Source organism: Oncorhynchus masou, chromosome 30 (genome assembly GCF_036934945.1).
Source record: "Oncorhynchus masou masou isolate Uvic2021 chromosome 30, UVic_Omas_1.1, whole genome shotgun sequence".
NCBI lineage: Eukaryota > Metazoa > Chordata > Actinopteri > Salmoniformes > Salmonidae > Oncorhynchus > Oncorhynchus masou.
In genome coordinates this window covers 14,854,841-14,877,846 of record NC_088241.1, presented here as the reverse complement: position 1 = coordinate 14,877,846, position 23,006 = coordinate 14,854,841, and the positions used below count along the sequence as shown (strand labels likewise).

The window sequence follows — 23,006 nt, the reverse complement described above, 5'->3', positions numbered from 1 at the left end:
AAATGGTCTAAATCACACACTTATCAAGACAACATCCCTGGTGATCCCTTCGGTCTCTGATCTGGCATAAATAAGGAATTTGAAATTATTTTTTACTTTAGATAGTTAAAACCAAATACTTTTAGACTTACTCAAGTAGGATTTTACTGGGTGACTTTCACTTTTGTCATTTTCTGTTAAAAGGTATCTTCACTTTTACTCAAATATGACCCCCAATGACCTCAGCAGAGCTATGTTTTTGTAAACCCTTCCACTCCCATTCATCTTAGTGGCATTTGGCATTCCTTAAAAAGGGGGAGGGGGTTCTAATTCCTCTCCCTTTGATTGGATGGAAGGCCTCCAATCTGGCAACACTGCCAGGCAAACACAAACACTCCCAGTGGGGATCTCTGTAAGACCTCATCGTGGGCAGGGACTGGGACACGAGTCAGGATCGAGGGAAAGATGAATGGAGCAAAGTACTGAGAGATCCTTGATGAAAACCTGCTCCAGAGCGATCAGGACCTCAGACTGAGGCAACAGGACAACGACCCTAAGCACACAGCCAGGTGTGGCTTCAGGACAAGTCTCTGAATGTCCTTGAATGGCCCAGCCAGAGCCCGGACTTGAACCTGATCTAACATCTCTGGAAAGACCCAAAATTAGCTATGCAGCTACTCTCCCCATCCAACCTGATAGAGCTTGAGAGGATCTGCAGAGCATAATGGGAGAAACTCTCCTAATACAGGTGTGCCAAGCTTGTAATGTCGTACCCAAGAAGACTCGAGGCTGTAATTGCTGCCAAAGGTGCTTCAACAAAGTACTGAGTAAATAGTCTGAATACTTATGTAAATGTGATATTTCAGTTTATTTTATACATTTGCAAAAATGTATAAAACCTGCTTTTGCTTTGTCATTATGGGGTAGTGTGTGTAAACGATCTAATCCATTTTAGAATAAGGCTATAACGTAACAAAATGTGGAAAAGGTCAATGGGTCTGAATACTTTCTGAAGGCACTGTATATGTAGGCTACTGAGCTGATGCTTTAAGCACTACAATTAAAAATTAAGACAAATTACTGCCTACTGCTCTTCACAGATTCTGTCATTAGGCTCCTAAAGTTTCCGGTAATAGGCGACACCCTTTCCCATTTGTAATGTCAAGTTACCGTACCATTTCTACTGATCTGCGTGCCAATTATGATTTCCATATAAACAGTTTCATGGAACAGTTTCATATCATTTATAATAAAGTCTACATATCTCAAAATCAATGTCAGGTAGAAAATATCCAGAAAAACTAATACCTTAAAAATTACTTTGAGAAGCTACACAGTGATGGTGAGTTAAGACAAACAGAAATAGTAGGCTATCAGATCCCAAAATAGTGACATTTATAAGACTACATTTGCATGCAGGCCAGGCAGCCTAGGCCTACTTCTATGTACAATCAGGTGGGTGTCCTTACTCAAGATTGACAGGGTGCTCCACACAAAAGACACTGAATAAATTGATAACTCATAAATGGAATGAAATAAACCAAAACTCTCAAGTGTAGCCTAGGTTGTACACTCTACAATGTGTCCACTCCTCCAATGACAAGACTGTAGTAGTAATAATAATACATTCACAGTAATTACCCTAAAAACAAACATTGTAGATTAGAAATGATGGGAATTAACAGTAAATGTACTACTGGATGGCACACCAGTGTCACCCCACAGCTTCCGCAATGGTGTTTGTTCTTCACTGAGACAGCCGTGAATCAGACAGGTGTCTCGTGTGCCATACATTTAACATATTTGCCACTGCTTGTCTGAAGAACCAAACCATCGTCCAGTCGACGAAATGGGGTCAGCCCTACACAGCATAGCCTCAGGTTACACACCCACATTTATCACTAGCTAGCGGTGTGTCGACAATTATTCCTCCTGCATCCCAATCCAATAGCAAAACGTACAATTCAGTGACAAGTACGGTTGCTGATTTCTCTCTCTCACACTTGCACACTCACTCGCAATCTATAGAACGATCCATATTGTCTAATGATGTTTGTTAAATCAACAACAACCTAGTCTGGCCTTTGATTTAAAGAAAAATTGTTCACAGAGAAAATAACTGTCTCTCCACATGCATTGATTATAGACGCACACATGCATCAATAAGCTCTATGGCTTGACTTACTGTAGTAGGTCTTTTCATTCTTTGTGGAATGTAGTTCATTGATGAACTGTTATAAACTGCCATAAAATGAGGATTGAATTAGAATTCCATGGAGGCAGCAGAGTCAGGGCCACAGGTGTTGGGCACCGTCCACACACACACACTTAGTATTACATTCACGACTCCATTGGGCTGTAAACTAAAAACACACATTTATGTCTGAATCAACTGAGGTTTACTGGTGATGAGGGCAACTATTGATCTACGCTAAACAGGCCCTGCAGTGAGTGAGAGAGAGAGTGAGAGAGACAGGGCCAGTGATGAATCCATACTAAAAGCAGTCAAAGCAAGACTAATGAACACACACCTGACCTTCTCCCAATCCCCATGGCATTTGCAGCTCTATAGCGGAGGGGCAAGGACACCTCATTAACATAACACCTGGAGGATACAGACATTCATTGACAAGTTCACACATTCAAAAAAAGGTTGCTTTTCCAATTTGAAATAAGACTAGTCTATTTCTGCAGTGTTGTTTTTGCTGTGATTGTCTGGGAAGAAACATTGATTTAGATAAGAATGTTTCAATTATATTCTCCCATTCCTCTAAAAAAACATTTCACATTATTTTATCCGTTAGGATCCTCACATCTTTCTCTCCTCCTCCCCCTCTCAGACACCCATAAACAGCGTGGCCTTGAGGACAGAGCGAGGGGGAGAGGAGGGAGTGTGTTTGAATAAACCAATAACTAACATCACTCACACAGGAACATGAACGACAAGAGAACAAGGGCCCCTGTATGTACTGGGTCTGGCAGGCGGGGGAGGGAGAGAGGGAGCTCAAGTGATGGTGGGACAATCAGTTGTTCATTCAGTCCTATAAACCAACTGACCTACCAACCAATGGACTGACTGAAACACAATCCTCAGCCTGCACTGTCTCTGCATCATTCTAAAGAAGCCACCTGTTCCCAAATGGCTGAAGAGACCCATCAGGAGGATCTCAAGTGTCTTCACTGCTGGTCGCTGCACAAAGTCAATTTGGCCTAATGTCACATTTCTCTCTTCTTCCAAAAGCGTGCGACTGTAGCCTGCTCTCTCCCCTGACCCTGCCAGCCCACCAGTCACTCTCACACACACACCAACGCTGTTTACTCAGCCGTAAAGACGAAGTAACCAGTCACAGCTGACCCCATAGCCCTATTTCAATATAAAGCACCATGGCAACGGGGTTCAAGCCCTCCTGACCCACATAGGACCTGCACCTCGTTAGGGGGTATTACAGTGTTGTTTTAGGGCTCAAAGTGGAATCCCATCCATTCTCTACTACATGTCTTTTATTGATTGTTTTCATACTATAGAAGCCTACCTTAATTAAAAACAAATGTAACTCCCTGTTATTACACTGTAAGCTGGGTTATGAGACTATATTAAATTGAAATGGATGACAACTGAACTAAGCCTACCTTCCTCTACTAAGCTATTGAAACTCTGTATGGTCATATCCTTAAAAACAAGATTTTCTTGGCTTAGCAGAGAACAGAAAACATTTTCCAACAACCATTCTCCCGCAAAAAAACCCCACACAAACAAGGCCCGAACATTGTCGTGTAAGAGCTCTTTCTGTAAAATCAATAAAGTGAAGAGGGAGCTGTGTACACTTGAACTGGTTAAACAAGCATTTTTCCTGGTAAATATGAACCTTTTGTTGTTTGCCACCGTTTTCCTTCCCCTAAGTGCACTAGATGTTCTGTAAAAGTGGATTTGGGCTGAAAAAGGTCCACACCATAAATAAATCTGAAAATAAAATACATTTCTGGGCCGGATGATATTGTTATTATTATTATTATTATTATTATTATTATTGTGTTATGAACAACAATGCTCCCGAGTGATGCAGCGGTCTAAGGCACCGCATCACTACAGACCCTGGGTCGATCCCGGGCTGTATCACAACCGGCCGTGATTGGGAGTCCCATAGTGCCGCGCACAAATGGACCAGCGTCGTACGGGTTAGGATTTGGCCGGGGTAAGCCGCCATTGTAAAATAAGAATTTGTTCTTAAGTGACTTCCATAGTTAAATAAAGGTTCAATGTTTTTAGTTTTTATTAAACCAACTACAGCAGGCAATACAGTAGGCCTCGGCTAGGCCACTACTCTCTCTTTCTGTGGCACTAAAGTTTCCTTAGACAGTGTTGACTTTTTTGTCCATGGGAAAAGAAAAAATAGAGGTCTGGGTTAAATTGCCACTACAAATAAATGAATATAAAGATGTACATTTGTTTGGGCTAACTTGCCTGATCACTCTGCAAGTATAGGGAGAGAATCTACACACCTGAGCTCGAAGCCTACCACACCTGAATCAATTAACCTCCCGAATAAAGCAAATACATTACCAACATCTTTTGATCTTTATATGCAAGTGTGACGCCAAAAGATGGCACAGTTGAAAAGTTAAATATAGCCTAATATAGCCTATTTTTTATCACCTGGGAACATGAACAGCAGTGTGCGGTGTTGTCCTTTTTATTGGCCATGTTCGCTCCCACTGACATTACATGGGGAATAATGTTATTTTAAGACTATTAAACTGAATGTCTAGAATGAGTATTATGATGCATTTACATGACACTACAACATTCTATGGCTGCCATGTTAGCCCAAAATCCACTCAAACTCTAAGTTTAGCTTTTTTTCCCTTCCATTAGTCCACTGTTGATGCAGTCCCAAAATGTTTTGCATGTCAGGGGTAAAGTAGTGAAAATATTGGACTTTCAAGAAGCACAGTGTCACCGGCCATATCATCATGCAGATGCAAAATGCATCATCATGGTTTTGTGGCTGGTGACACTATGTCCAATATCCTTACACCTAACTGCTGACATGAAAAACACTTAGGAAAAAATACCAAAAGAGTCTGAGTGGATTTTCCCTTTAACATGATATGGTGAATATTTAAACAATACTATGTAACTGAATGTCTTGAATTAGAACAATATTCAATATTCTCAGTTGGTAATTATCCAAGTAATTATAAACTGGGTGGTTTGAGCCCTGAATGCTGATTGGCTGAAAGCCGTGGTATGTGGCTGTATACCAAGGGTATGACAAACATGTATTTTTACTGCTCTAATTAGGTTGGTAACCAGTTTATAATAGCAATAAACCACCTTATGGGTTTGTGGTGTAGGCTGCGTGCGATGGCTGTCTAGTTATCTTATAAGGACTGTATCCTGGCACTCCGCGTTGCGTCGCGTAAAAACAGCCCTTGGCAGTGGTATATTGGCCATATACCACATCCCTCGGGTATTATATGGATCTGGGCACAAGTGTTTATTTAAAATACACAGGCCACAAGGACTCTATCAAATGCGACTCTGCAGCCTCAATCACTTTATGGCGTTGGTGGCAAGTAGGCTACACACTGTTGCTGCACTGTTTACATTAAAAGCTATTTCAAACCCAATGTATGTGTTGTGAACTGGAACTAATCGAGGATGATGTGTCAGATAGAGGAAAGAAAAGGCGCAGGGGGACGTAAGGAATTGAAGGAGAAGAGTGGTCCTGGGGAAAGAGGATCAAGGACACGCAACAGCGCTAGGGTTGTATTTGGAAAAGAACAAGTGACGATGCACCTGCTGGCACCAGGAAGAAAAATATACTTTGATTGCCAACTGAACCACACCTTAGCAAAAACACCGCGTAGCCTACTTTACGCCGAAACTCATGTAACCGAGGGAGTGTTACGATCAGAAAATAGTCTAGTCAAATTAGTTTAGGGACAAGACTGTTTATTAATAATTTATTTCACAACCGTAAGAAGGAAAATGTTATCGTAAAAAAACATGTCAAGACCTAGTGTACACCTGCACGTTGATTGGATCGTAACTGAAACCTCCCCGGCAGGTAACGCAACCAAACGAACCGTGGTAAAAGTACAAGATAACAATTAGCTTGGGCTGCTGGTGAATGTCCGTGGTGGTTTTTGAAATATGTTCTTCTTACCTTGAAAAGTCAGCAACGTGACCACGCTGAACAGTCCGATGATTTTTGTGAAGTCATGCCTATTCCGAGCGTCCTCTCTCGCCATGCTGTCTGTGCTGATTAAAATTAATCTTATGTCGTTGGTAAAACAAAACCTCTATCCGTGTCTTTTCCCGGTTTGAACTTAATCCTGAACTAATCAGAAGTCTAATTCAAACCGTTAGTTTTCAAACGTCCTTCACTGACTGCGCTTATGTCGGAGCCCGTTAAAACGAATAAAAAATCCTATCCAATTGGTCCAAGCGATGCGGACAAGAAACTCACAAATGTATATTGCTCTGGTAGCTAAAAAGGTGGATTGGATTGCGTGTGCTCTATCAACTATTTCCACACTGCGGAGAGATCTCTACTGGGTGACTGGTTGTGACGCCATAGACTATCCCTAGGCAACGTCACAGTTCCTTGAAATCAAACGATATGTGGCTGGAAGTTTGGAAACTCCCTAAAGTATGACAATCTTTAGGAATTATACTTTTTAAAAGATTGTGTTATCCAAAACGGAAACCTTGTTGATTTCCAGCACTGGCTGGACAACACGGTTAATAGGGCGCACACCTACATTTGTTGAACCTCAAGGCGAGCTGTCTGTCTTGCCTGTATTTTACAAAAAAAATAAACTTGGCATATTCGTCAATGTACCCTCTTCTGTTTTCTACTGTCTTTTGATTGGAAATTACATTTTTTTTTTAGATGGAGGATGCTACAAACTTCGAGTTTTGATTTAGAACAAAAATAATCTACCCGTAATGTGTTGGCTAATTTATGGGAAAGTACACCCTCCAATATTTTACACTGATTTGGTCAATTGTAATACATGTACCATTCAATTACCTAGTTCAAGGCACAGTAGCCCAGCAGTGGTGGGTATGAGGCAAAGGAATGATTATAGCGCCCTCTGCTGTTTGGCTCTAACGTCCCTCAATCATGACACAGCCTACTAAAGTGTCGCAATAAAATAAACACTGAAAAAAAACGTTACAATCCAATAACCACTAACATTAGTGTCACAATCAACATCTTTGACGCATATGTCACAGTCAAATAACCACTGACGAAGACCAGAGATCACAATCAAATGACCACCCTCAGGTGTGATTCTAAAGACCTTGATTAGCTCAGGTGTGTTAAAACAGGGCTGGAACTAAAGCTTGCAGACCCAGATCAGATCTCTGGGTTAGTCACCCCTGCACTCACTAATCAAAAAACAACATTTTCTTATTGTCCACCAAAGCAACATAGGAAAGCCAATATTATCCTGCAGCTTTAAGGCTAATCTGTACGTCCATGTGTTTTACAGGCATGCAGAGAACACTTATTCATTGTTATTACCTCCTTCTCATCCCATATTTCACTCTTTGCCCTTGACCTCTCATTTCCTCTCCTCTACTCTCCTCTCCTCTGTCAGTCCACAATTGTCACCTCTGAATTCTCACAATCTCTTTTCACTTTCAATACTCTGAGCCCTTCTCCGAGCCATGTAGGGACCTAACTAATTTTCTCTCATCCCTCTGGCCGATGTTATGTCTGGATTTGATCACTCTAACCTCTCCTCGTTTTGTCCCTCACTTTCTTTGTCCCGGCCTTGTCTTTCACTCTTCTCTCTTCGTTTTCCTCTCCACTCCTGTCACCTTGTCCTGGGGTTGCCTGTGGGTCTGTGACGAGGATAGTGGAGTTCATAGTTGTCTGGTATTAGCTCATTGGCAGCACTCATTAAACTGAGCCAGAGCTTAGAGTGATTATTTATCCATGAGGGAGGAGATCAGTACTACCATGCTCTCTCTCTTTTGCCTCTCTCTCAATTCAATTCAAGGGCTTTATTGGCATGGGAAACATATGTTAACATTGCCAAAGCAAGTGAAGTAGAAAACAAAAAATAAAAATGAACAGTAACATTACACTCACAGAAGTTCCAAAATCTATCCTATCTATCTATCTACAGTATCTCTCTCTCTCTCTTTCTCTCTCTCTCTCTCTCTCTCTCTCTCTGGTTTCCATCACTCTCTCTCTCTGGTTTCTATCACTCACCCTGTCACTACTTCTCTTTCAGTTGCTACTTTCTATTTGTTCCTGTATTTTCCAATTTATCATACTGTCATACATCTTTCTCTTTTCCTCATTTATCTCCCCCTCTTTCTCTCCATTGTCCAGTCTTTCTCTTTCTCCACACCCTTCCCCTCTTCCATCTCTCCCATGCCTCTCTCTCTTTCCTTCTATCCCCTCTCTCCCCTTCAGCTCAGTGGTAATTAAGAGTGTATCTGGTAATGGAGTAATGGAGCTCAGAGGAGCTGATAGCACCGTTAGCTTAATTAAACACATTTTTGGGATGTAAAGACATTTAGCCCAGGGGTTCCACTGCTCCCACTATAACCCAAACTCTTTATCTCTCTAACTTCCTCGTTACCTCTCTCTGTCTTTCTCCCTCACTTTCATTCTGTCCATCTCTTCCTCCCTGTCTCTCCCCCTTTACTGATCTTTTTCCCTTTCTCACTGTCACATATACTGTACGTGTTTGTTCCTTTTGTCGTTCTCCAACCCCAGGTTAGAGGTCATCATATCGATTTTATCCCAATTCAAGTTCTTCCCTCTCTGTTCAAGAACATACACAGCTGCAGCATGAGTTTACAACATCACGTAGCCTGGTGTGTTATACTGTGTGTGTGTGTGTGTGTGTGTGTGTGTGTGTGTGTGTGTGTGTGTGTGTGTGTGTGTGTGTGTGTGTGTGTGTGTGTGTGTGTGTGTGTGTGTGTGTGTGTGTGTGTGAGAGAGAGAGCGTGTTGCCTGTGTGCGTGTTTCTGTGCCAGTCCTATAAGTGTTTATCAGTCACCAACAGACTACCAGTCAGTGGACACAGTGACACTCTCTTCCTGAACACTATCAAGGTTTTGAATGGGTCGTATCCTGTTCAAAGCAAAGGCACAAGTTTGGCCCCAAATTGCACCATATCCCCTATATAGTGCACTACTTTTGACCAGTCATATTGGCCCTGGTAAAAAAGTAGTGCATTAAATAGGGTATAGGATGCCATTTGGAACTTAGCCACATTCCCTGTTAATGACAATTATAGAATACAGAAATGTTACTAGTAAACTGGAGATGAGAAGGGTGTTGTTGTTTGTGGTGGTGGTGGTGGTGGGTGCAAGTGGAGAGTGTGTGTGGGTCTGTGTTTGAGTTGACTTTACATCTGCTCCGCTGCCTCCGCTTGGACCATGGAGTTTAGATGTCTCCTCTTTGTTCTTATTTCTTCTTCGGTGGTGCTCATCACTCAATCTGACACAACCACTAAAGGTATGGTGAAATTTGAACCATTGATAGATGACATCGCACAAATTTCCTTCACTTGCAAGTATTCTCTGTTATGACTGGGTTACTCGCTCGTTTTAAAGCTGAAAACGAATGTGAGATTCTTCTGTCGGTGTTCAGTGGATTTTTTATCAGAAAGTATGTGGAAAACTTAACATTCAAAATAATCAAGGTAGTATTTTATAGCCTTTTTTTATAGCCTCATAGCCTGTTTCCTCTCTAGGTTTCTTCCTGAGTTCTGGCCATTCTAGGGAGTTTTTCCTAGCCACCGTGCTTCTACACCTGCATTGCTTGCTGTTTGGGGTTTTAGGCTGGGTTTCTGTCCAGCACTTTGAGATATCAGCTGATGTAAGAAGGGCTTTATAAATACATTTGATATTTTATGAATAAGGTAGTATTTCAGTAGAGGTTTACAAATATTCCTGTCGTTTGAAGGTCAAACCAGGGATACACATCTCTAATCCGTCCAGTCTGGCTGGCTCTCAACTCTCCTTGGCGTTTAATTGGTCCATTAATGCCATTGATTAGGCTTAAATAGTCCACAACACACTGGCTCTTCCTGATCTAAATCAGTTACTGATTAGAAAGGAAGGATAAAAACCTGGGGATGCGTTCCAACTGGCACTCTATTACCTATATAGTGCACTACTTTGTACCAGGGCTCTAAGAAATAGGGTGCTATTTGAGAGTCCTCTCGAAGCAGAGCTGAGCATCTCTGGGTTAAGTCTGAGTGTTGATTGTGGCTCCAGAACTAGTCACCTCTTATCTCCTCAGGTCGATTCTATCAGTAGTGAGGCCAGAGCCTGATCCAACTGCAACCCCATTCTACGAGCACGTTTAGTTTTTACAGAGCACATAGAGCTGGATAGGTGTGAGCAGCCATGGCAGAAGTTCCCCTGTAAGCCCATTGGAAGGTTAGACCTATCACTATTTCACTCACTTGTTTTTTTGTGTGTGTTTTTTGTCATTATCAGACCCTGACTGGAGTGATATCGTTGTGACAATGGTTGGCAGGGAAGTTACCTTACCCTGTGTTGATTGGCCTCTCACGGGTTCTGTGAGCATTAATTGGAAGATGAAGTCTCCTAGCGTGGACCACTGGAAACTGGTCCTCTCGGCCAATGAGAGGCAGCAGTTCTCGGGGGCAGCCTCAAAGGCTTCCATGCGATTGGTTGACTCAAACTTTCAGGAAACTGGGGACTTCTCTCTGCTGTTCATCCCCAAAATGGAGGACAAGGGTCGCTACTCCTGTCTGATTATACAGCAACAGAAGAAACTGAGAGAGAAGATCATACTATTAGCCATCCTCACAGGTATAGAACTTTGGTCCTGCACACAAACCTACCGTTACAGTATGTCCATATACATGTAATATACAGTTGTGATGGTATTGATACAAATATTATGTATAAATAATTCCCCATGCCCACTTTATTTGACACCATCAGGTCTGACTGTAGTAGCAATATCCCACATGTTTTTTATCTCTTCTATCGTTCCTCCTATTTCCTACCTCCTACATCGGTCCCAGTCTCTATCTTTCCTTCAGCCACTCTCCCTCAGCACAGCACACTGCGTCTGATGGCAGAAGTGTCCCCCGCCTCCGCCGTTTCCGAGGTAACCTGGCTGTCCCCTGGTGGGAAGCCCCTACGATTGGCAAGGAGGTCAGGGGGGGGTGTTGCCAAGCTGCCCCAGATACGCCTCACTGACCAGGGGGTATACATCTGCCAGGTGTACCCAAGGGGTAACAGCAGCTCCCCTATGTTCCCCTTCACTGTGGACCTCCGCGTGGATGGTGAGATATGACGGGAGGGGGGTAAATTAATCTCAATACTCCAAACAAAGCATTGTATCTAGATCGGCCTTGTATTGGCATCGTTATATAATTGACTAGTGTTTATATGTGCTCCCACTATATCCACTGCTCCCACACTAACCCACATTTTTTATTTCTGTCCCTTTCTCTCTCACGCCCTTGTTCCCTCTCTGTCGTTCTTCCTCTCTCTCCCTCTCCCTCTCAACCTCTCTCTCTCTCTTTCTAGGTATGAATGTGGCCTCGTTCACCAATATAAGCCATAGTGAGTGCCGGTCACCATGTACAGTAGACTCTAGTCGAGCTAAAACACAGAGTCAGCAGCCTTTGGATCAAGCAGCACAATACAAACTGACCTTACTGAGGGACCAGCTCTCTCTCAGAAACATAACGACATAATCCTATTGCTGCTGTGCACCTCTCTCTATCTCTCTTTCTTTTCCTCTGTCTGTTCTGTTCCTCTCTCCACTGCCACTTCTGTCACTCATCCTCCTCTCTATATCTCTATACCCCACCATCTTCCCTACATATTTCTCTCACTGTTCCCCCACCACTCTCTCGCTCTCTTCTTATCTCTCACGTTCTCTCTCTCACTTACATACCTCTCATTCTCTTCCTCTCCCCATTCCCCCCATTCTCTCTCTCTCTCTCTCCCTCCCCCTCCATCTCCTCTCCCCCTCCCTAGGTGCTCAGATCTCTATGGCCAGTCTCACCCAGACCCCTCTCACCCTCGCCTGCCCTCCGATGCGGGGCGACTATGTCCTGCTCTATTGGAAGCCCCCAGACAGCAGAAACATCAACACCACAACCCTGGTCTACGAGTACGACCGCTGGAGGGACCGCACAGAGCAGAGCAAGGTACACTCAGAAGAGGATGTGTGTGTATGTGTTCTTGCTTACGTGCGTATGAACTGAGTTCCTCTACAGGTTTCTTCCTTCAAGGGGGTTTTCCTAGCTACAGTGCTTCTGTTTCTGCCTGCTCCACAGGGTCCAGGCCGGTTACTGTAAAAGCACTTTATGACAACTGCCGATGTAAAAAGAGCCTTTATAAATGAATGTGATTGAATGAATTTGATTGATCTAGACTCATGCCCAGCTGAGCCTGGACGGGCCATTGTCTACCCCAAAAGAGGGTTTCTTCTCCTTCCTGCTGAGCCCGGGGCTGAATGACGGAGGCCTCTACATGTGTGAGGTCTTCCTCAATGACAACGTGTTCAGCCAGAGGACCCTGCTTAGCATCCTCCAAGGTACAGAGGGGAAGAGGGAGGAGTGAAGAGAGAAGAGTTATGTATTTATGTCTGATATAGAGATATTGGTATGAATAAAAACAAAGACTAAAAATACTGTCCAACTCCCACACACGCAGAAACACACACACATACTCACACACCCGTCTGTCCATTTTTGCGGTCTTGGAAGGCTTTAATAATCACTGTCCCTCTGGCAGCCATTACAGCTGCCCAGACATGACCAAGCGATCTGTCACTGTCACCCTGCTCCACACATCTGTCACACACACATACACACACACACATACAGCCCCACGGACCCATATATTTTTAACCTGCCTCATTATGGGTGTAATTATGTATGATTATACCAGGGCTGTGGGAGGCACACATTAAACACTGTAATCACTGACAGAGACATGTGTGTCTGTAGGGCTTGATTACACCCAGAATGATCCTCATTGGGGTTCGATGAGACATGGGGCATCAGTCACCATCATGCGACACATTAGAAGCAATTCTGTGTAATGAATGTATATTATTTTGAACCAGCCCTGATTCGCTCATTCTCCCCCCCCCCCAACACCTTCTATCTCTCCTTGCCCCCCTTCTCTTTTTGTCCCCTGACTACCCCTTATTGGTACTTCCTTCACTCTCTCCTTATCCCTACCTCACATTGTCTTTCTCTTTCCTACTCCCTTGCCTTCCACTCTCTCCTCCCTCCCTCCATCCCAGTGAAAGCCAGACATTCTCCATCAGCCCTGGTCCTGACGTGTCAGTATGCAGAGCGCTCCCAGGTAGGTAACCATCCCCTGACTGTCCACATTCTTCCCTCATCTCTTCACTGTCATAGTTAGCTGATGTGTGGTGAGCTTTCAGGCACAAAATGGCACCTTAAGCACCTGGGCTGAGTTCATTAGGCACAAAACGGAACACTGACTGAAACACGGAAGGGCAACCTGGACTTTTCCAATTAGAAACACTTTTTTCCCTGTTGTAAGATTTCTATTACATAGTCCCTGAATGAACACGGCCCTGGTGGATAAAGAACACACTGTATAAACCCAATCCATCTCCTCCATCCACCAGGTGAAGCGGGTGGTGTGGAGCCACCAGAACCAGAGTCGCACGCTGAAGTGGAGCTCCTCTGGCCCGGGTCACCTCAGCACCGAGGTCCCCCTGTCCCCCACCCAGGACACGGCTGGGAACTACACCTGCACCATGCTACTGCGGAACGGACAGGCGGTCAAGGCTGTTTACACCGTCAAACTGCCCCCGAAAGGTGGAGAGAACCAAATGGTCCAACTTGGGTCTTTAGATATAGATCTAAGATCAGCATACCCTCTCCTAATGCTAACCATGATCGGTAATGCTAAAAATGCTAAACTTTTCTCAGGTCAGTGTCAACTAATTTTACCTATCAGAACCAACAGTAGATATATAGGCCTACATGTTTGTCCAAATAGGTCCCTTTACAATGCTTCCTTTCCTTCCTGCTATCATCTTATTCTTTCTTCCTCGCACCTACCCAGTCAGTTCCAGGGGCGGTCTGGGCCGATGTGTTAGAAATGTCAGGGCCGATTTCTGGTTCCAGTCCGCCCCTGGTCAGTTCCCATCAGTGATTCTCATCAGTGATTAACAAAAGGGGAAAGTATATTTAAACCACTCAGATGGAACCATACAAACAGAGAAGTTGTAAAACCAGGAAGTTATGTAACTCATCTGTTTGTGTGTTGCCATTTGAGATCTTTAAATATACTTTGCTCTTTAACACTACTATAGCCAACACCACTATAATCATTATGACCATATAGGCACTCATCCAAGTCCATGTTTACTGAACATGAACCTCCTCTATCAGTGGTCCCCAACAGCACACACGGACAAGCACACCTGATTCAACTCTTTGAGGGCCTTATTAGTTGCCAGGATGAATCAGGTGTGCTTGTCTGGGGCTACGAATACAAATGTGTACTGTTGGGGGTACTAGAGGACTGGAGGCGGGAAACACTGCTCTAGATCAGTGGTTCCCGACCTTTTTGGGTTACTGTACCACCAACTGAATTCTGCTCTGCCCGGAGTAGCCCTGAAGTACCCCCTCATGTGCATTTTACCAGAAAGCCTATGGTCTTAAAAGTCTTCTCAAGTACCCCCTGTTGATAGACCAAGTACCCCCAGGGGTCCTAGTACCCCTGGTTGGGAACCACTGCTCTAAATTCTAAACACACAAGACATCCCTTCCCAACAGAGAGAAGTGAACAGCAGGCTAGCTCAGCTGCTAATCCGTTAGCTATGTAAACACACCTGCCTGTGTTTATCCCTCTCTCCCGTCGCTCCAGTCCTTCAGTGCTGGATGTGTGCCCACTCCATCCTCATCTCGTTATCTCCAGAGCCCTGTTGTGAGCTAACCAATCAGCCCAGAAATGGAATAGGTAGGATGAATTCTAAATTCCAATTCTAAATTCCACATAAACTTGAAATGTTCCACGATATGGTCGTGAGAATATCAAGAATTGTACACATATAGAAGACAGAGAAATACACTGAATTCTGGGTGAGGATGTGCCAAGTATTGACTGAAGAAAACTTCCACATGACACCCAATATGGTCCCATGTCGGATCCAGCCACACACCACAGAGCATTGCTTTGAATGGGAGTCTAATTGTCTGCTTCACCTATTCTATTCTACTCCATTCTATCCTATTCTACATCCTTAACCCATTGGTCTGTTGCTTATCACAGCCAGACAGGTTGACCTGAAGTTGCTCTACAACCACTATAAAACGCTTCACAGAGCACTGACCTTGCAGCCCCGCCTCCTGGCCAGTGTGCGTGCCTGGCTGAGTGACAGACTGTTTCTGCATTCAGCAGTGCTACACTGTTGCCTTGGCAAGGTGAGGAGAAGTTAGCTAGAGCAGAAATAGACTAGATCCATGGCCACTAACCATGTATTTCTGTCTGCTACACTATACGCTTGTGTCCTAAATGGCACACTACTGTTCCTAGTCCAAATTAGTGCACTATATAGGGAATAAGGCCTCTGTCTGACTTAGAGTGTTTTGGTTTACAACAGATCTCAAAGGGAAAATGCAACCCCCAACACACTGATCGGTATTTTTCAAACCATTCCTCTGTCTTTATCTCGCCCTTTCTCTCCATCTCTCCCTCCATCTCTCCCTCTATTCCCCTCTCTCTCTCTCTCTCTCTATTCCTCTCTCTCCCTCTCTCTCTCTCTCTCTCTCTCTCTCTCTTTTTTCTCTCTCTCTTTCTCTCTCTCTCTCTCTTATTCCTCTCTCTCTATTCCTCTCTCTCTCTATTCCTCTCTCTCCCTCTCCCTCTCTCTCTCTATTCCTCTCTCTCTATTCCTCTCTCTCTCTATTCCTCTCTCTCTCTATTCCTATCTCTCTCTCTCTCTCTCTTCCTCTCTCTCTCTCCATAGTAAGAGTGTTGTAATGTAAGCGTCTGCTTTATTGACCCGCCTGGGTTCAAATAGTCTTTGTTTCCCTGTCTCTCTGTGTCTGTCTGTGTCTGTATCGCTCTCTCTCTCTCTTTCTCTCTCTCTCCCTCTCTTCACACCCCCACACTTCTTCAGATGATAAGTGTAAATGGTGAGGGAGGACATCAGGACAGCTCTCTGGAATGTATTCACATTCATTGTATCTGAGGAAGCACATACAGCCACAGAAGGATCTGACAGTTGAATGAATCTCCTAATGGGGATGAGCTCACTACCAATACCCCCATACATCACTGATACAGAGGAGCCATGATGATGACACACAACAAAGCAATGCTTTAACAAAAGTAATGGATATGCAAAGGGAAGTGTTGCATTTAGAATGAGCTCTTGTTTGTGAGGGCTGATTGAACGTTGTATTGTGGTTTGTTGTCCCATTTACTCTCTTATTGGGATGTGGGAGAGAAGAGAGGAGAAGGGAGGCAGGGAAGGGAGAGAGCGAGATGGGAGGCAGGGAAGGGAGAGAGTGAGATGAGAGGCAGGGAAGGGAGAGAGTGAGATGGGAGGCAGGGAAGGGAGAGAGCGAGATGGGAGGCAGGGAAGGGAGAGAGCGAGATGGGAGGCAGGGAAGGGAGAGAGCGAGATGGGAAGCAGGGAAGGGAGAGAGCGAGATGGGAAGCAGGGAAGGGAGAGAGCGAGATGGGAGGCAGGGAAGGGAGAGAGCGAGATGGGAGGCAGGGAAGGGAGAGAGCGAGATGGGAGGTAGGGAAGGGAGAGAGCAGGATGGGAGGCAGGGAAGGGAGAGAGCGAGATGGGAGGCAGGGAAGGGAGCGAGATGGGAGGCAGGGAAGGGAGAGAGCGAGATGGGAGGTAGGTAAGGGAGAGAGTGAGATGGGAGGTAGGGAAGGGAGAGAGAAGAGAAGGGAGGAAAGAATAGAGGAACAGAGGGGAGCAAAGAGGAAAAGATGGATGATAGACCCACATAAAAAAATAATATAGTATACTATGGTATAAATACTGTACTAGTACTAGATTTATATACTGTAGTATTCACTGTAGTGTTTTTGCAGCCTTTCTTGTAATATTCACTGTAGTGTTTTTTCAGACATGACTGTAGTATTTACAGTTTACTATATTTCAAAAACTATAGTAAATACTAAAGTAAATACTAAAGTAATTACTGTAGTGTTTTTGCAGACATTACTGTAGTATTTACTAAGTGTTTTTGTTTTATTATCTTTGATTGTAATATGAATTGATAATTCAACGCTTCTGCTCTTTTCTATTACCTTTAGGGAACACAATATATAGTCTATACTTGGCATGTAGGTTTCTCACTCATGGGTGGCACAAATTGGGACATGGGGGATGGGAATGGGTGGGGTATATGCAAATTGAATACTGTAGTATTACTATAGTAAAAAAACGGTAGTGTTTTTGTGGATAAAATTGTAGTATTCTACACAGTATTATATAGTAAGTACTACACATGATCGAGGGATACTACAGTGTGTAGTATATTATTTGACAGTATACTACAGTTTACTTCAGAATTTTATACTAAGCACTGCATGATTGTGTGGATACTACAGTGTGTCGTATAATATTCCATAGTATACTCCAAAATTCTATGGTAAGCACTACAGCGTGTAGTATAGTATTCTACAGTATACTACAATATTGTAGTGTAAGAAATACACGATCGAGGGATACTACAGTGTGTAGTATAGTATTCTATAGTATACTACACAGTTCTATAGTAGGTACTACACATGATCAAAAGATACTACAGTGTGGAGTACAGTATACTACAATATGCTATAGTAAGAAGTCACGGTCGAGGGATACTACAGTGTGTAGTATAGTATTCTACAGTATACTACAATATTATAATGTAAGAAATACACACTCAAGGGATACAACAGTGTGTAGTATAGTATTATACAGTATACTACAAAATTATATTGTAAGAAGTACACGATAGAGGGATACTACAGTGTGTAGTATAGTATTCTACAGTATACTACAATATTATAATGTAAGAAATACACACTCAAGGGATACAACAGTGTGTAGTATAGTATTATACAGTATACTACACAATTCTATAGTAAGAAGTACACGATAGAGGGATACTACAGTGTGGAGTATAGTATTCTACAGTGTATTACAGTTTACTACAGCATTCTATAGTAAGGACTATAGTATTTTATAGTAAACTGTAGTAGTTTGTCATGTGGGGAAGTGTGTAGGGAAGGGAAATTAGAGGAGAGCAGAGAGGAAGGAAGGGGGAGAGGTGCACCCAGGCCATTGAGGAGTGATGGTATTTACACCTCACCTCGCTGCACCCAATTACCATAATTCATGCAGTGTTAAAGAAGCTGGCATTGAGAACAGAGCAGGTCAACCTGGCCCAGGGGTCAACTCCCTGCCACCACACTATTCCATTAATGACCACAACACACACACACACACCAACACCACCCCCACCAATCAATTACACCTCACACAGCACTTCATGATTGATTCGTTTGGAGCACCATGTTTAAGTCATGACAGCAGGGCAAGGTGAAGAAGGCCTGTAGAGGAAACTTACATTTACATTTAAGTCATTTAGCAGACGCTCTTATCCAGAGCGACTTACAAACTTCTATGAAACAAACTTCTGGATATTTTTGGGAATTTGTAACTTGATGAGGTAGTACAAATAAAACATGGGTGCCATCAAATTGAGTTGTTTTTATCCAGAAAGACTTCAACCTCACAATAGAATCATCATAAATTACCAATATATAATTAACAGTAGCATGTTAGTAATGGTCACATCGCTGGTATACAAATTAAGAGATATATGTATATATATAAATGAAGATATACACTGGTGACATCAAAGTCTCTCTTATATTCTGGATGCTTGTGAGCAGGTAGTTGTCACTGTGGTAACTGACACCTCCCACACAGCTCCCATGTCTCCCTGTGGCTGTTTGCATGAATGATGTCACCTCACCTTACCATGCAAACACACCAGACTACTGGAATCATGTCGCGTGTGGCGCTTTGTCAGTCTACAAATAGCTAATTTGAATATCATGAGCTAATCACATGGTTATGTCATGTAATAATTTCGTGTTTCCCCTCCCAACCTTCTCTTTCATCGTTCTGTTTCATCCAGAGTACTGTATGGAGTGTGACACAGGATTTAAACTGAGTGTCTTGCCATGATAAGGAGTTAGACATATAGCAATTAGCTTCAGTGATCTTGGAGGAATTTTAACATACTCACATTGACTCACCCTCCCATCTTGTCTCTCACTATTTCGATAGGACCTCTCTAAGGCTAAACCAGGGATCAGGCCTGCCCCCTGCTGGGAATGAGACCATACTGTTCACTAATCGTTCATGTACAAGTGTTCAATTCATACAACACTCATTAACTTATTTTCTTTTTCTCTTTCTCTCCTCTTCTCTCAGACAACACAGAGAGCACTACTTCTATCTCTCCTCCTCACCCAGAGAGCAACAGTGCCTCGCTCCTTCCCTTCCTCTCTGCTTCATTGCTCCTGGTGCCCCTGATTGCCACAGTTGCTGGTGTGTTGCTATGGAGACAGAAAGACATTTCTCGCCGCGGTGAGTCTTCCGGCGTTTTCTTTTTCGACATCCCTACCTTCTTGTGTTCTCTCTATCTCTGGACTTGTCAACTCCAGTGAGTGATCTGGGGCATGACATATTATGAGGTTGATGCAATGAATCTGGAAGTCTGCCTCTCACTGTGTGTGTGTGTGTGTGTGTGTGTGTGTGTGTGTGTGTGTGTGTGTGTGTGTGTGTGTGTGTGTGTGTGTGTGTGTGTGTGTGTGTGTGTGTGTGTGTGTGTGTGTGTGTGTGTGTGTGTGTGTGTGTGTCTGTGTGTGTGTGTGTCTGTGTGTGTGTGTGTGTGTCTGTGTGTGTGTGTGTGTGTGTGTCTATTTCTCCACAGGTATTGAACAGTCTCTCTCCCACTACTCCGGGGAAGTGGAAAATATCTATGAGAATCCTGAGGATGTCAGACAGGTGATGGATTCATGCCTTTTCTGTATCTCAATACTCTGATGAATCTCTGTTCTCTTCTCCCTCTCTCTCTCCTCCTTCTGTCTCCCCACCATTTAATTTCCTGTCTCTGGCCCTCTGTTTCTGTCTCTCTCTTCTTCTCTCTTCGTTTTCCCGCTTCTTCTTCTTTACCCCTCATATAACTCCCTGCCTCTCCCGTACTCTATATTTCTCTACCTCTCTCTCTATTCCTTTCTCTCTCTATCTCTCTATCTCTCTCTCTCTCTCTCTCTGTCTCTCTGTCTCTCTCTCTCTGTCTCCCGTTCTGTCTCTCTGTCTCTCTCTCTGTCTCTCTCTCTCTGTCTCTCTCTGTCTGTCATGTCTTGACCATCGAAAGCCTTTATTTTCTATGGTGGAGTAGGTCAGGGTGTGACTGGGGGGTGTTCTAGTTTATTATTTCTATGTGTATTCTATGTTTTTTATTTATTTGTTGGCTGAGTATGGCTCCCAATCAGAGGCAGCTGTCTATCGTTGTCTCTGATTGGGGATTATACTTAGGCAGCCTTTTTCCACTTGTTCTTTGTGGGATCTTGTTTATGTTTAGTTGCTGGTTAGCACTGCATAGTCGTCACGGTTCGTTTATTCATTATTTTGTTTTGTATTTGCTTAAAGTTTCACTTTCATTAAAATATGTGGAACTCAACATACGCTGTGCCTTGGTCTGACCATTATTATAACGAACGTGACACTGTCTCTCTCTTTGTGTGGTTATTGAACACTGTTTCCTCTCCTCTCTCCCTATAGACTTCCCCCCAGGGTTCAGTGTACATGGTGAGTTATTGTGTTCTGTTCTCAGCATCACAGACACAGAAGCGTTCCCCTGAGTCTGTGTGTGTGTGGGGAGGTGAGGTTGTAGTGGCCTCCCTTGCTAGTCTGTCCTCAGTGTGTGCGCGTGTGTTTCTCCCTCTTCACCCCCCCCCCCCCCCCCAGTCCTGTGGTTTAGAAAAACCTGTCAGTTCTTAACTGTCAGCCTTACATAAGTGATATTAACAAATCAATCGCATCACACCCAGGAGGATGCCTTTAAATGTGCTCCCCTCTCCCTCCCTCTTGTCTCTCTCTACCTTCCAACCCTTCACCCTATTCTCCTCCTCCTCTCATTCTACAATGCCTCTGTCTTTCTCTTCTTCTCCTCCCCTCCTATCTCTTGCTGTACTATGCCCTTCTCCCTCCCTCCCTATCCCTTCTCCCTCTCTCCCTCCCACCACTTCTCTCTCTCCTCTTCCTCTCAGGACCTGAAGCCCAGAGTGGAGGATGATGTCTACGAGAAATTGGATCGGTAAGAATTAAATAGCCCTGGGTCATGTGTGGTGTGTGTGTGTGCGTTTCTGTCACAATTTCCCATCTGCCCTTCATAGGCCCTTTCACCCACATCAACTCTGAACATCACTATGACACTGTCAACCCGGCGCTGCACGTCGGTAACATAATGCACATAATGCAGTGAAAGTGTGTGGTTTTGGGTGTGACGTGCAGCACGTCATGCATGGGTGTATACGTTTGTGTGTGTACCTGCATGTGTATGTGTGGTTTAAGAGTGTGTTCTCCTTTCAGATACAAATCATGCAGCCTTCTGGAGACCTCCACATCTTAGGATTTATCAGCAAAAGATTGAAGCAATATTATCTCACCTCTGTTCAGTATATGGACATTTACAGTGCCTTGACTTTTTTCACATTTTTGTGTGTTACAGCCTAAATGGATTACGTTGAGATTTTATGTCACTAGCCAACACACAATACCTGATCATGTCAAAGTGGAATTATGTTTTTTGACATTTTTACAAATTCATAGAAAATGTCAAGCTGAAATGTCTTAAGTCAATAAGTATTCAACCCCTTTGTTATGTCAAGCCTAAATAAGTTCAGGAGTAAAAATTTGCTTAACAAGTCACATCATAAGTTGCATGGACTCACTCTCTGTGCAATGATTTTGAATGACTACCTCATCTCTCTACCCCACACATACAATTACTATATCTGTAAGGTCCCTCACCATCGTACTCCACAATACTAACCTAAATGACAGAGTGAAAGGAAGGAAGCCTGTACATAATATAAATATTACAAAACATCCTGTTTGCAATAAGGCACTAAAATAAAACTGAAAAAAATGTGGCAATAGAAATTAGCTTTAAGTCCTGAATACAAAGCCCTTTGTTTGGGACAAATACAACACATCACTGAGTACCACTCTTCATGGTGAGTATGCTTGTCATCAGCAAGGACTAGGGAGTTTAAAAAAAAAGGTGCGCAGCGGTCTAAGGCACTACATCGCAGTGCTAGAGGTGTCACTACAGATCCGGGTTGGGTCCCAGGCTGTATTGCAGCCGGCTGCGACTGGGAGACCCATGAGGCGGCGCACAATTAGCCCAATGTCGTCCGGGTTATGGGAGAGTTTGGCCGGCCGGGATGTCCTTGTCCCATCGTGCTCTAGCGACTCCTGTGGCGTGCTGGGTGCATGCAGGCTGACACTGTCTCCAGTTGGACGGTGTTTCCTATGACACATTGGTGTGGCTGGCTTCCGGGTTAAGTGAGCAGTACGTCAAATAGGAGTACGGCTTGGCAGGGTCATGTTTCTGAGGACGCATGGCTCTCGACCTCCGCATCACGGGTCTGTACGGGAGTAGCAGCAATGGGACAAGACTGTAACTACCAATTGGATATCACGAAATTGGGGAGAAAAGGGGTAAAAAGTACAAAAAAATATTATATATATATATATATATATACAAGTCGGAAGTTTACATACACTTAGGTTGGAGTCATTAAAATGCGTTTTTCAACCACTCCACAAATTTCTTAACAAACTATAGTTTTGGCAAGTTGATTAGGACATCTACTTGTGCTTGACACAAGTACTTTTTCCAACAATTGTTTACAGACAGATTATAAGAAGTTTACATACACTAAGTTGACTGTGTCTTTAAACAGC

General features: G+C 43.6%; 2 protein-coding genes across 6 annotated transcripts in view; one reads left to right on the top strand and one right to left on the bottom strand.

Annotated features, from left to right (window-relative positions):
* Nucleotides 1-6,574, bottom strand: part of LOC135522126 (nectin-2-like) — a 74,226-nt gene extending 67,652 nt beyond the window's left edge. The window contains exon 1 of one of the 2 annotated variants that reach the window (XM_064948111.1): nucleotides 6,150-6,574. In XM_064948111.1, coding sequence (XP_064804183.1) covers nucleotides 6,150-6,234 — 85 coding nt within the window. In that variant the 5' untranslated portion in view covers nucleotides 6,235-6,574. The remainder of the gene's footprint in view (nucleotides 1-6,149) is intronic. The other variant, XM_064948112.1, reaches the window with a different exon arrangement.
* Nucleotides 5,830-21,965, top strand: LOC135522125 (uncharacterized). Of its 4 annotated transcripts, none has more exons than XM_064948108.1 (14): nucleotides 5,830-6,050; nucleotides 10,463-10,801; nucleotides 11,020-11,283; nucleotides 11,531-11,566; nucleotides 11,987-12,159; nucleotides 12,386-12,548; nucleotides 13,266-13,327; nucleotides 13,620-13,812; nucleotides 14,870-14,962; nucleotides 19,461-19,616; nucleotides 19,963-20,036; nucleotides 20,817-20,843; nucleotides 21,305-21,351; nucleotides 21,627-21,965. In XM_064948108.1, exons 1-14 carry the CDS (start codon nucleotides 5,990-5,992, stop codon nucleotides 21,664-21,666), a joined length of 1,728 nt encoding a protein of 575 aa, XP_064804180.1. In that variant the 5' UTR covers nucleotides 5,830-5,989; the 3' UTR covers nucleotides 21,667-21,965. The 4 variants fall into 4 exon arrangements, with proteins under 4 accessions (XP_064804180.1, XP_064804179.1, XP_064804181.1 ...); XM_064948107.1 differs by lacking the exon at nucleotides 5,830-6,050 and adding an exon at nucleotides 9,300-9,473; XM_064948109.1 differs by lacking the exons at nucleotides 5,830-6,050; nucleotides 11,531-11,566 and adding an exon at nucleotides 9,300-9,473.
* Nucleotides 21,966-23,006: the final 1,041 nt, after the last annotated feature.

What these genes read in the sequence shown, in the direction of transcription:
- LOC135522125 (XM_064948107.1), top strand. Translation starts at nt 9,395, where the DNA reads ATGGAGTTTAGATGTCTCCTCTTTGTTCTTATTTCTTCTTCGGTGGTG. An exon ending in ACCGCACAGAGCAGAGCAAG is followed by an intron (nt 12,160 to 12,385) that starts GTACACTCAGAA and finishes TGATTGATCTAG; the next exon opens with ACTCATGCCCAGCTGAGCCT. An exon ending in GTCTACGAGAAATTGGATCG is followed by an intron (nt 21,352 to 21,626) that starts GTAAGAATTAAA and finishes TTCTCCTTTCAG; the next exon opens with ATACAAATCATGCAGCCTTC.